At 43.6% G+C, this 13,809-nt stretch overlaps 1 protein-coding gene across 4 annotated transcripts in view; it reads right to left on the bottom strand.

Moving 5' to 3' along the window:
* Window positions 1–4,854: 4,854 nt before the first annotated feature.
* The window catches only part of LOC112946089 (septin-2), a 31,958-nt gene continuing 23,003 nt past the window's right edge, over window positions 4,855–13,809 (bottom strand). For 3 of the 4 annotated variants that reach the window (XM_026037839.1, XM_026037838.1, XM_026037842.1), the window contains exons 12-13: window positions 11,343–11,436; window positions 4,855–5,989 (exon numbers count right to left, since the gene is read on the bottom strand). In XM_026037839.1, the coding sequence (XP_025893624.1) occupies window positions 11,368–11,436 (69 nt within the window). In that variant the 3' untranslated portion in view covers window positions 4,855–5,989; window positions 11,343–11,367. The remainder of the gene's footprint in view (window positions 5,990–11,342; window positions 11,437–13,809) is intronic. The other variant, XM_026037840.1, reaches the window with a different exon arrangement.

Below are 13,809 nucleotides of genomic sequence, written 5' to 3'. Positions count from 1 at the left end.
GTGTTTGGGAGGATTCACCTGCACCCCTCCCACTGCAACACCTTTGGTTTTGGCAGTGCATCTATCAGCCGCACTCGCTGTGTTTGGTTCACAAGTCAGTGCACTCTGAATATGTGCTAGGTTTCTCTTACATAGCACCTACTGTTCTGCATGTGGCACATTAGTCAGTGCCTCATTTGCTGCCTGGGCAGCTTTATAACAAGAACCCCTCTYAGACAGCAGTCCACTGCTACAGGAATTTCTAGGAGAGAAACAATCTCTATTTGGGAAGTGCTGAGCTGAGATATCACAATGCCCGTGAGCTTGGTCTAACCAGACAACCTGCCATAGAGTCTCAGAGCAGAAACCGCCTCTCCCAGTGCAGGGTCCTAAACAAGGAAGCACTGGATGGACTTAATGTGCAGCCCGGTATCAAATCTCCCACTGATTTCACTGGTGCGTGAATTCAGCCCCAATTGTGGAGTCTCCTTCTCTGGGGATCTTCCAAACCTGCCTGGATGCCACCCTGTGCCACATGCTCCAGGTGTCCCTRCTRGAGCAGGGTGGGTTGGACTAGATGATCTCTAGAGGTCCCTTCCACCCTCAAACATTCTGTGGCTCTGTGAAATCAGAGAGGTAGATGGACAACCTACTTTCATTCTCTGTTCAACAATTTCAGTTCTACCTTCAAACWGGAGTCCCCCTGCCCCACACAACGCATCACCTATGACTRTATGGTGGGGAAAGATGACACACATTCTTTAGCACCATGTTGGAATGTTTGTTGGTCTCAAAGAGGAGAAAGAAAAAAAGAGAGATGTTACTGAAGGCTACCTTATTTATGTGATCTACTGGACTGCCCTCTCGAATTGGCTTTTATAATAAGTTTTAAAAAATGCAAAGGCAAAACTTGCAGCTTTAGTACATCTCTCAAAYTGCTACCTGCCAGATTCCAGCAGACAGGGACAAGGCTGCACAAGAAGAAAATTCCTGCTCCCAAAGGACACTGAAGAAGGATATCTGTTTTTATACATTCACTCTCATTTGAGCAGATTGCTTTGTATTCACAGCTTGGTTCCCCTCCACTATTCACTAATAGCATGGCTGGCACAAATTCACAGTTTACTGTGCTCTGTCATGCAAAACCAATTCAACGCTCTCAGCAAATGATACCTAGATATATACCTGAGTATATACCTGGGAATATAGGAATGATCTTCTTTGCCATGGCTGAACACTGTGCTGAGCCAGGGACACTCTCTGTGCAGGGAGTCCAGCCACCCCTGTCCCTGCAGCGCAACACGGACTGCTTGGAGTCCTGGTGACACCTGCAATAAATTGCTCTAATCTCACTTATTAATAAACTGCTGTGCCTCATTTATTCCTCTTGAGGGAGAGGGAAAAAAAAAAAAAGAGGAACCTTCAACAGAACCTGCTTCTCTCTTTGTTTAAAAATAAAAAAATAAAGAAGAGCAAGGGGCTTTTTAGATCAGATCTCTTCCTGAGTTCACAGCCTGAATTGAATCAGATTTCAGATGGCACTCCAGAGTGCCTCCCTCCAGAAATAAAGCGAGAACCGAAATAACAGCAGTATGCTGCCAAGTAACTACAAATTACTAGCAAATTTCTAGTAGCGTAGGAAAAACGCATCTGACAACCCCACCATCCTACGGCGCTTAGATTCGCTTTGTTCCCCCCATGGCTGCAGCCAGCCGTGCACAGCCGCGCAGGTGCCTTTTGCCCGGGCTCAGCTCCGCGTTCCGCAGAGCCGCCRCTGCCCGGGTGAACGCCCAGGCTGCTGCACCGCGCCTGCCTCTCCGCGCTGCGGCGGGGCCGAGCAGCGGCGCTGAGCAGCACGCGAGGCGCCTGGCGCGCAGGGAGCCAGAGCCCCGCGAAGAGGAAGGCTGGGCCGCGGGGCTGGGGATGGGGCCGCATCTTCCTGCTCGGCACCATCCCCGCTTCCCCCTGCGGCGGTACCGCCACCTCCGCCCCGGCCGGCCCATCGGCAGCGGCGCTGCCGGCAGCGCGGGGCAGAGGACACGCGGTCCCCGCCGCGCGCAGGAGGATCATCTCCTCCGCGAAACACCCCAAATCCCCCACACAGCGGCGAGACACACTGCTGATGTCATCCGGCTCCACGGTGCGCGTCCCGCGGGGCTCCACGCGCGTCCCCGGGGAGGCGGCTGCTTTGCCCGGCACAGATGCGCCCCGGCGCCCGCGCGCTCCCGATGCCGGCGCCTCCATCCCGCGGGCCGGGCGCGCGGTGGCGGCGGCGGGAGCGGCTCCCGCAGGCAGCACCTACCTGCTTCTCCTCTGCGCGGCGGGGCGGCGGCGGGAGGGCGCGCGGGGCCCGCGGCGGCGGCCGGCGGCGGGAGAGGGGAAACAAGAGAGGAGAGAGCGTGAGGGATGCGCGGGGCGGCGCGGGCGGCCGCGCGTCCCGCCGCCTCACCTGGGTTCCCCAGCTTGCTCTTGTAGCGCAGCGCGGTGCTCATGGTGCCGCCGCGGAGCGGAGCGGAGCGGTGCGGAGCGCAGCGCGCCCACAATAGCGCCCGGGGGCCGCCCCGCCGCGGCCCGGGCGGCCAATCCCGGCGAGCGCGGCCCGCCCCGCTCCGCTCCGCCCCGCGGGGCTGCACGGCCGGGGCTGCGCGCTGCGCGGCGGAGCGGAGCACGGCCCGGCGCAGCCCCCGGCGCCGCTCGCTCTGCGCCCGCACAACCCGCTGCGCGCGGCCCCCGCTCCCCTAAACCCTGCTCAGTGCAAGCCGGGGAGCGACAAACCCGCGCACATGCTCCTTATGCTCCAGCAGAAATACGACCACTATATACATATATATACATACACATATATATATATTTTAGTCAACTAAACCAAAGAGGAAACATGCTCAGATTTAGTCCCTCAAAATACAGTGGGAAGCACTGAATCACACTGCAAATGTACTAASCAGAACAGCAGTTTCCATTAAATAGAATCATAAAATCATTATGTATGGAAAATATCTCCTTTTCAAAGGGTGTGGGGTTATTTCAGATAAGAGGCATCAGTAGAGCATGCTAAAGAGAGACAGGAGTAGCCCCCAATGAATTTAATACCCTGTGAAAGCACTACTGGCTGGTGATTTAAGAACCTCTCAAAAAAGACAGCTCACAAAGGATGGTAAACAAGGGGCAGCTGAAGCATCAGGAATCCCATCCCCTATCGTGCATTTTCTGGGGGGACAGGGAAGGTCACCTCTACCTTTCAAAAACTGGTAACTAACACACTTGAATCCCTTCTCAACAGTGGGCAGCGTATGCAGGAAAGGGCAACGACTGCACAAAGTGCGTGAGGAAGCCCCTGTTCTGCAACCAAGGGTGCCTGGCGCCATCGCACYGGCTCTTGGAGCCCTGCAGCCCCACACGCTGATCCTGCCCTGGATGTTCAGCCTTCACGTGAGATCATCCCTCACCTGGGAGCGGCGACACGTCCAAGCTGGTGGGCTGGACACRCCGCCCCCATGCAGCCAGCCCGGCTGCCTCTGCACTCATCAATTCAAAGCACCAGAGGAAACACAAATGTAGTAGTTACTCCCATATTTGCTTCCGCTTAAGCGCTAGACAGCCACAGGCCACAAGCGTCTCCAACCACACTTAAGGGCACCAAGAGCCCATTGGCCTTTCAGAGCTGGAGAAGACTGAAGGGTCTGCAGCCACCCAGCCCCGATCCTGCTACACTGGGCCCTTCCCACAGTCAAACASGGCCTCTGTCCCATCACTCCTGCCTGGGGAAGGCCAGGGTGGAAATTCCGAGGGAAAATGAGGGCATCTTCCACCGCTTCAGCAGTGCTGACAGAGGATGGGAAAGCAAGGTCAGAAATCAGGACAGAACCCTTCTTCTTCTGGGAGCTTCAGAGTAGCAAAGACCAGCTCAACAAAGACATGTTCCCCTCAGAAACTGTTGTCTTTTAACCAAGTCAAGTTCAACCGCAACTGAGCAATATCAGCCACCAAACAATAGACAGAGCATGCAGAGATTAAGCCTGGTTAGGAAGGAAAGCACTCAAGGGGTATCAGGGGTAGTGCAGCACCATCGGGGATCCAAATAGGCACGAGGTTTTGAGCTGAAATGCTCCAACTGGAATCCAAGAGCAGGAGGAGGCAGTGACTACCACTCGCCGAGCAGCACCTGCTTGGGAAGATGCATTCAGCCTGACTTCCCACACAGGAATTGTGGCAGTTATTTTAGATGCCTTTCTCAGAATAAGAGAGAAGATCTATTTTTAATAAAATCAAAGACTAGATGCTTTTGAAAGCCTGCTCCCCCACTAACTCTCTTGGAMGACGAACCATTCAGGTTACCTTTGTACAGAGAACCAGAGGGAATATCAATAAAACGTCCTGGTTTCTCAGGAAAGGTACAGCTCTCCCACCACCTCTCACAAGCACAAATGGATGGCATCACTTTCAAAGATAATTGTAAAACACAATGCAGAATTTTTAAGGAAAAAAACCACACAAAATGGATGCATCATGGGGCATGTCTTCCTCATCTCATGGGAAAAAAAAGCTTACATTTAAACCTCTCCCACCTTGGCCTTCTCAGGCCCGCTTTTAATCCAAGTCTTCATAAATATCTGAAGACACTTTTATATAAACATAAATCAGTCACCTCATTTCTTCTTTCAAGTTCACTCCAGCAGCCTCTGAGATTACCACATTATGTCCATTTTATAAAGTTTAACTCCAAACAAGCCAAACATGCATCCCTGTGAAGCAAGTGATTTAGCAATGCTGTTCTGATTAAACAGTCATTGCCAGACGCCAGAATTAGCACTAATCATTACATGAAAGACGTCCCATTTAGTAGAGAAGACAAAGTGTCTCAATCTGTATTTGCAAAATAATTTACATTTATATGTATACATAAGATTACAAAAGCATGCAAAAGGTAGCCATATACTTAGTAATGACATAAAGGAAATACCAACACTTATGATTTTACAAACCAAGGCGTAAGATCAGAGTTTTCCTAAAAGATATCAGTATGCCTCTAATGAACTTTGCTGAAGAAAGGTAGATACAAAGACTTGCCACCTACCTTCCAACTAAAGCATTTTTAAAAGTTGTTTTGGAATTATATTAAAGCAATTGTCTCCCCAGGATAAATACCATATATGCTTTGAGTATGCACTGTGCATGATGCAGCGAGGACATTTGACGGGTTAGCTAAAAAACAATTTCCCCCCTCCATGTTCATACAATTTATAACAAAATCTTCAATGAGAATTAGTGTTATGATATATAAAAAGTTCAGTACATGCCATCACTCAGCTGACAGGTTAAAAATGCCTTTGATAGAAATTTTTGCAAGCAATACTTGAAAATCTGAAGACAAATCTTCAGAGGCATCCATGAAAGCTTTTGGCATGCACAGTGTTTATAACATTTTAAGGCACAATGATTTAGAAACTTCAGCTTCTCTGCATCACTGGTGAATCAGCATCTTGTACATTTTCTCATACGGTACATATAAGTCACCGGATATAAAGCTACAAAAGTAACCAAAGCACGATAAAAGTTATGAATAAACTAATGATACAATACATAATGGTTTAAAATGACAAATGAAAGTTAGGATATTGTGCAAATACATACATTTACCGTAAACAAGCCACAAAATCTTTTAGTATTAATCACGAAACTGTTCAGAATAACCTAGCAGAAACACGATTAACTCCTCAAACCCATCACAATCACTAATCCAAACAAGTACTATATCAGTTTCTGTATCCAAAGGTATMGGAAGGGACTGCATACCCACATTTCTAAGTATGAAGACAGTGTTACCAAAAGAATCAAAAAGATACAGTATAACTTGATTAACATTGAATATATAAAATAAGCTGTTTTACAACACAATCTTCAGACTTTGTGTTTGTTTTAATGCAGGTCTTGGTCTGTAGCATCCAGCTTTTGCATTTGAGCGTTACCATTCGGTCAAAGAAAAGAGAGCACCCATCCATTAGAGAAGCTGCTGCGAACGAGAGCGGAAAACAGGGCGTTAGAACAGACAAACTCCCAACAGGGTCACTGTGTTTTTAGGCATCTGGCCCTCTCCTAGCAAAGGAGCCAAATCAAGAGAGCCAAAAACTCAAGTCTTGACTGCAGGGAGCTGCGCTGGAACTCGAATCCACCCAAGAAGACGACAACAGTAGGAATTTCTTGATGCAGTTCGGCCCTAAATATTTATCATAAATCTCTAATAAGAACAGAGAAATGAGAATCTATTTTTAGTTGCTTATTTTCTTAAGCACCCACTCTCCCTTCAGCCTGTGAGAACACACAAGCTGTGTTACGGCTCAGCTACATGGTACTGCACACAAACCAAGCTCAGCCTGCTGCAGGAAGCAGTACTTCTAGTTAGAAAAGCTAAATTTAACACCACTGCTCATCTAAGCACAACTAAAAGTAACCAGCTTGATGTTATAGACATACTCTCCTATAACACTGCTCAGACCTAACATGAAAGCAAGCAAGCATTTGTACAGCAGTATTCATATGGTAAAAGAGTTAGTGTCCTACAATTTCAAAAATGTTTGCAAAAACCCTGCTCCCTCTTCAAATCTGTGACAAATTTGGAACTTGGAGACACCTCAAATTCTTCCAGCACAAAACTACTCATTCAGAATAGGAAAAAATGCTAAGTTTAAAGATTCATCCRAATAGGACAAAAGAAACATCTTAGAAAATAGCATGTCGAAGAACTCATTTGTAAAGTGACAGCACAGCCCGCTCGGACTACAGGGACTAATTACAGAGGGGATGGGGACAGTTGAGAGCCAAGGTCCACTGCTCCCCGCGGCACTCGCAGAGGGAATCCTGTTCACTAGGCAGGCACCTAAYGCTCCCCGTGGCCACCACCTCGCAGAGCGGGACGAGATTCCGCTGCGGCTCCGAGTCCGAGTCCCTCCGCCGGGACTGAACGCYGCCCGTCACACTGCACTGCGCTCCAGGGGCCAAAGAGGAACCGAATTTCTGCTGCTGTCCAGCTAATTCAAAGACGCATCTCTGCACTGGAAGTGTCTCGAAAGGAGATGGTGACTCATGTGTCAGACTTATGGAAAGACCTGAGCTTCCAATAAACAAGGTGACTCTGGTTGCAAGTGCACCCGTTGCCTGATACTACCAACACTGGCAACCCAACAGCCRTATTTGGAAGAAATACCCAGACAAATTAAGTTTGCACATTCACTGCATTCCCAGCGTGGATTCATTTCATGGTTCTTTCTTAATCATGTTAGGACAACACTTTATGACACATTAGGTTGACACAATTCTCTACAAATTTTCTCCTCTGTTTTATTTCACTAAAATTGAAGAGTCTCACATAACAAACACTGATACTGACACACACATTCAAGTAGGCAGGAATCCCATGACTGTGCAGGTTGCTGCTTCCTGGATGGAATATCACATCAGAGAGCAACTTCACATCTCTCCTGCCTACTCTGTATTCCCAGTGAGAGAAATTTGCTTTATAAGCAGTTGTATTTTCTCACTGACCCAAATTCTTTTTTTTTTCAAATAGCACCATTTTATGCTGCAGCTCCTGCATTTATACTGTCCAATCACTAGCAGGAATTTTGAGAAAAGTGTTTTCACAAGACTTGTGTTTTATGTTTAAATCATGCAGATTCCATATTAGACACAAAGCATTTGTAAACTTTGCTGCAACTCCTGGAATAACAAAAAGAATAGGAGTACTGAACATCACAGACGTCACTGTGCTAGCTAATTTTGACTCATTCTGTCACGCACAGTCCTTATTTTGGGTTACTGTTATTTYAGACATTTGCAATTGACTGCTTCAAGTTTGTTCCATTTCCCATTGCTAGACTCTAGCAAAATCTTTTATTTCCCCATAGAAACTGTCAGCAGCCAAATACACAGTTACCAATTGGCCTTCGAACCACGTTCAGGGTTTATTAGTAAATAGAGGATGCTCATCAGCTTTAATATCCACTTACCAGGCTCCAAGCTCCAGAAAAAAAAAATATATAATAAACTGCTATGAAAATGTTTAGTTGGCAAAGGGCTGCCACTATGAAGCCATGGMAATTTTGGCATGAACTTGATGGCCCTTTACACCTGCCCAGACCCAGGAGCGCATTCCCACTAGGAGTTCTGGCAGTATCTCCCTTCACCCTTTGTAGCAGCTGTACCAGGCAGAGCACCAGTTCACTGGGATCTGGCCAAAGGAGAGGGAAAAAATTGCAAGCAGGATTCTTGAAGAGTCAGCAGACAGACAGTAATTTAGCAAGGAGGTTTACATATCCTGCTAATGTTTCAGACTAATTGAGCATATTAATAAAAAACTGTAGGAAAGAAATATTGCTTAAGCCTATCACTTAAAGTGATTCTAGTGATTGGGAAGAAAGCTAAGTCAGTTTTATTTCYGGTCAAAGTCCAGAGTCAGATGCTGTGAAAGAGCCAATGTTATAATCCAAGCAAAATATCATCTTTTATTACGTTCCATTTATTATAGGAAACACAACTGTTCTACCAGTTGGGAGCAGTGCGGACTAACAGGGATGTGTAAAAGATTATTGCTGGATGAGCAAACTCAAATGAGAGTCTTATTGCTCTATACCTCAAGGATTATTAAAAGCTTTAAAAACAAGACTGCAATCCCCTAGCACTGATCAAATGAGTTGAAGTTTCACAGTGAATTTCATACAGAGAATTCCAATTTTATATTTATTAAAGTAACAACCTTGCAAAGTGAGCAACTATTTTCTTTTCATAGAGGAAAGAGGCTGGAAGAGTTACAGGATGAATTAAAGCTGGACTCTTCCACCTCATCTTTCCCTTCCCCAACCATGTAACACTCAGGGGACAACAAAAGTCACCTGAAGTCTCTTTAGCAACTTGGTTACAATCAAGGCAGGGACACAGCAGCTATGAGGTGGCTCTCAAGGTCCCTGCTAGATCTTTTCATACAAGCCAACTTCATGTCCCACCACTCCAAGAGCTACTCTTAAGCTCAGCACTTCAGTCATACCTTAATAAAGGAAAAATAGTTATTTCCATTGGAAGTCAGTTCTCAGGGAAAGAGAAACTTGCTCAACCTGTCCCAATTAACTAGCATAAATCCAAACCTAGGAGAACTGAAAGGAGGTGCAGGTTGATGGTGCTAGAATCTCTTCTAGCAAGAGAAGCAGCTGCTGCCAGGTGGTTGCTCCAACCACCAAACATTTGCTTTAGCTTCTCATTCTCTAGGCTTTGAATTTTAGCTGCCAAAAACTACAAAACAACCTTTACTTTCTCAAATGCTCTTTTTCATMAGATAATTTCAGCATTCACCAGCACCGCATTAGAAGGAAGGTTGCTATGCCAATGCTTTGTGTTGCTTTGTTAAATGATCACAATTCACTGTTAAAAAGAACCATTTGGTGCCTTTACTACTGCTCTTATCAAGAACCAGAGCAGTATTACTAAGCTCATGATGCTTATAAATACTCATGGAAATCATGGAAATCATGAGCTATACAAAAAGAATTTCTAACATCCTACAGATATTTTAAGTGCAAGGTTTTTTTCTTCTCTGATTGCATTTCCCTAACCATAACTGCATTTCCAGCTGGCTATATTTGTTTTCCATAGTCTGGCTTCTGTTATTATTGTGTCCCAATATGATCTCAAAGCTGAGTAGAAGAGATGATCCAAATTTGTGAGAACAAGAGGGGAAAAACAGATTGCAAAGCTGCTTCTTTCAGAAACAGAGAAGGGAAGAAACCTCCATAAACAACCTCCTTTCATTTGAAAAAATCCATCCTTTTGTAAGAGCTGCTCATGTCAGACAAATCCAGAAACTAGTAAAAATGCTGCTGGAGTTCCCATAGCCTTGTTTCAACAGCCAAAAGGAAGTATTTCAATGGAATGGAACCACCAAATTAAATCTGCTTTACGTTTTAGTAAACTTCTTATTCCATCGCCTCCTTTCTCTCTAGTCTTCAGGTATCTGCAAAGTAGCATTACTGGGAATACATCATCCCATTAGCCCTAAGCTACTAAATTTCACAGCAAATGAGTATCTAAAAACTGGGAAAGAGAGCTCTGAAAGTACTTGCATCTCTAGTCATTCCGCTCTGCAAGTCATAATTACGGACATTAGATTTATGTTGTTTTTGTTTCGTTTTTCTTCTCCTCCCAGGATCAGTTTAATCAAATTGAGCTCCTTTGCAGAAAAAACAGTGTATAAGATTTCTATATAAAACAGCTRTTTTCACAAGTGGTCAGAATTCAGTCTATAAGAGTAATCTTCAGTTTTAAGACATTTAAGAGGCTATAAAACTCACATCCTTTCTGAGAAAGGAAGAACAGAGTCAGACTCTGCTATTGCCTACACTGCTTGGTCAGCAACAAGAACTATCTCAGTGCTTAGACACCCCGCTCTGGGAGCTTGTGTGTAGCCTGGCAGCTGGAAAACATGATCTGAAGTCTCCTCTGTTTGCAGACTTTCCTCCTCATTTTCAGTAGGAAATGAGAGTTTGAATTACTTTTTCCCTTAACTACTTCACTCAAGGATACACATACCTGAGTATCAAAGTATACATACCTGTAAAATCATCAGCGTCTGTTTAAAATGGAATCTAGTGGATAAACTTATTCCCTACGAGACTTTTTTTTTTTTTTTTAAATATAAACAGGAAGACTGAAGGTTCAAATAAAGGCAACAAAAATCTCCTTATTTTAGGCTTGGAATGTTGGCAGCTGCCACAGGGTCATAAGGGATAATATAATCCATTTTATTCAAGCTTTACATTCCAGAAGACCAGCAATCAAAACTGCTAAACTAAAGTATTAAGCAATAATAACAAGAATCCTTCTACTTTTTACTACTGCATTTTTTTAAAAAGGCTGTGCTACAAAAGCTTCATTTTGAAGAAAGCATGAATATTTACTACTAACTTCTTTCTTCATTCACTCTGATTCCRGCTAATATATGATATACAGTTTTTAACGCCAGGGAAGACTGTATTCACTCAATGCAGACAGTTTGTCTAATTTTTCTTTTTTGGGGGGGAAAAAGTATTAACTCAGCAGTCTGCCCTAAAACACTCTGCTTTTGCTTCCATATAAGTAAATTAAGTTTCTGAGCACTGCTTGCAAAGGCAGAGGAGCCAAAAATAAGACACCTAAGATAAGCATTTATCTTAGCTCTTAAGGATAGCTGGAAAAGTAGCATCTTTTTTCCTAGACCACCCAGAACATCACCCATCTTAATTTTTCTCAAACTACTGTAAACACAAGTCCAGAGTAAGAAATTAAAAACAATCATTGCAAAAGCCTTACATAAGAGGAGCATAAAAGTCAGGAAATCATACCTAGTGCACCCAGATGTCAAGCATCTTAATCATCACCAGGCTTCATCCTCATTTGGGCTTGCATCTGGGCAATCATCTCCTGCATGCGGCGGAGCTGTAAGAGAAAACACACCCACGTGTCTAGGACAGGTCACACAACTGCTCTGTTTTCAACAGAAGACATCCAAAACCCTGGAATCTTCAAATCTTTTCTTCCACGGTAGAAAGCAGACTCTATTTGACTCTTTATGAGCTGGAAGTGTTCATTTAAGTTCTAACTCAATACTTCATTCTTCCCATGTCAGATTCTCTACAGCACTAAATCTACATTTCACATAAACTTCATTAAAAAATTAAGAATTCAGTAATAAAATCCAAATATTTTAAAGATAACTACGTTTGCAGTCTGGTAACTTAAAATCTATTCTGGAAAAAACACATCCTTCCTTATGTGTTTGCAGATACATTGCTCAAGCGAGCTGAAGCAACTTCGTCCTGATGCAAGTGCTTGGAGCATAATACGGGGCACGAATCGTGCTCTTGTGGCKCTTCTGTTTTGCTCTGGCTAACCAGACAATTGCACAAGTTTGTAGCAACAGCAACAGCCAAACTTGTTGACCGAATTTACAAACTACTTGAAAACGAAAATAAAATGACATTTACAAAATTTTGAAAGGCAGACTAAACATATTAAGCTCCAATATTTTTAAATCTAAATGATGATATTTTCTTGGAAATAGCTGCTGCTTTTCTTAAGACACTGGTAAGTTCATTTCCTACTCATAAGAAATCTAGTTATGTAACATACTTTTTTCTTTCCCCAAAAAAAAAACATAAAAAAATTCTAAAAGAGAATAAGAAACAGTAAGACAGAATTTCAAAACGTAAATGCAAATACATCTAATCTGCTTCACAATTAAGGTGGTACTGCCTTCCAGCACAGCTGAAGAAACTGTGCATGTTCAACTGCACATCTTACAAACGGGAAAAGAGACAGGCTGCAATTTCTATGCATCAACATCATACAAAACACAAGTCCCTTTCAAACAAAAGATCACATAATAATCTGCTGTAGTTTCATAAATTTTCATTATATTTCAAGAAAATAACTGTGTAGTTCTAATACACTGTTGTTAAGCTTTCTTTTCCTTCAGAAATAACTTCTTATAGAACGAGTTTCATTTATTTTCAGCCCAAATAAAAGCCCTCTTCAAGTCAAAAAGCAACACTATGCTTAACAAGTTCTCCTATATTGTCATTTGATGAATCGTATTAGCCACTGGTTCCTTCATTAGATCCAGCTTAGAGGAGTCTGCACTACGCGCTTGGTGTTGAGCTGCAACTCCTCTACCAGGTTAGAGGAAAGCATGGCAAACAGGGGTGTTAACCACATGCTGCTGTATCACATTTTCTTGCCTGGCCTCAGATACAGCTTTTGGGAACAGTCAGTAGCTGAACTGTTGTCAGCAGCTGAGTTGTAGTGTAGCTAGAGATACCAGAGCTCATCTGTACTACTTGGCTTGGATACTGGTAGCTGTCTCCTGCTGAAGTTGCATAGGGTTCAGGAGAGGTCAATTGAGATTCCCATAACTGTAGCATCAGCTATATTCAGACAAAAAAGACTTACACAGGAACATACAGAGTGAAATAAAAAAAAAAAAGCATGTAATAATTCTTATATACCTATTTGCATCTTACTGCTAGGCACCTAAAGTAATCCTGATCAAAAAGGATGACCCATAGCTTCGTAAGAACAAAAAAAAGGGCAAATAAATCTCAGAAATTAGAAAACTGAGTTGATTTGATGGCCCAAGAAAAAAAAAAGCTTCAGAGATCACATATAAAAACGTAAGACACCTGGTCTTCTGACCTGCCTCTCTGCAGGCTTTCCAGCAGAAGCCAACTAGGCTGCTGGAATCTTGCCTGCTTGAGCTTCCCAAGAGTGCTCCAAGCTGAGCCCTGGAACACTCCCAAAATAGAAACTATTCAATAATCACAGGGAAAGATTCTGATGCTCTGCATGTATTATGGTGATCTGCTCTAACACTGCATTTCACTACGAGGCAACATCACATTTTAAAATCTAAATATATCTCAATCTTTTTTTTTTTCCCCTGCTTTTAATAAATTCAAAGGCATCCACATACTATGAAAGAAATCCTACGCTGCATATGACTCAAATGCAAGACAGGATAGATTAATTAGGAAATCACCTCTGCTCCAATACTGGGTAAGCTTGTAGGAAGATTTTGCCTTTTGGTTTCTAGAAGTGTTTTGATATCTAGTGGCCAAGTGTTAATATTAAGTTAATGTTAATACAAACCTCATCTTCTTTACAGTTCATTTCAGGACAGAAATCAAATTCAAAATGTCAAGTAACTACCTAGCAGCACTGCAGTTACACAGAAAAGAAATAGGGCATTTTCATTTAAGATGTGTTTGAATTCTAAAATTAACTCTCAAGAAAAGTGAACCATACTGCTTCCTA

This window comes from Nothoprocta perdicaria, unplaced genomic scaffold, assembly GCF_003342845.1.
Source record: "Nothoprocta perdicaria isolate Ctin4 unplaced genomic scaffold, notPer1 scaffold_2, whole genome shotgun sequence".
NCBI lineage: Eukaryota > Metazoa > Chordata > Aves > Tinamiformes > Tinamidae > Nothoprocta > Nothoprocta perdicaria.
This window is presented reverse-complemented; position numbering and strand designations above follow the sequence as displayed.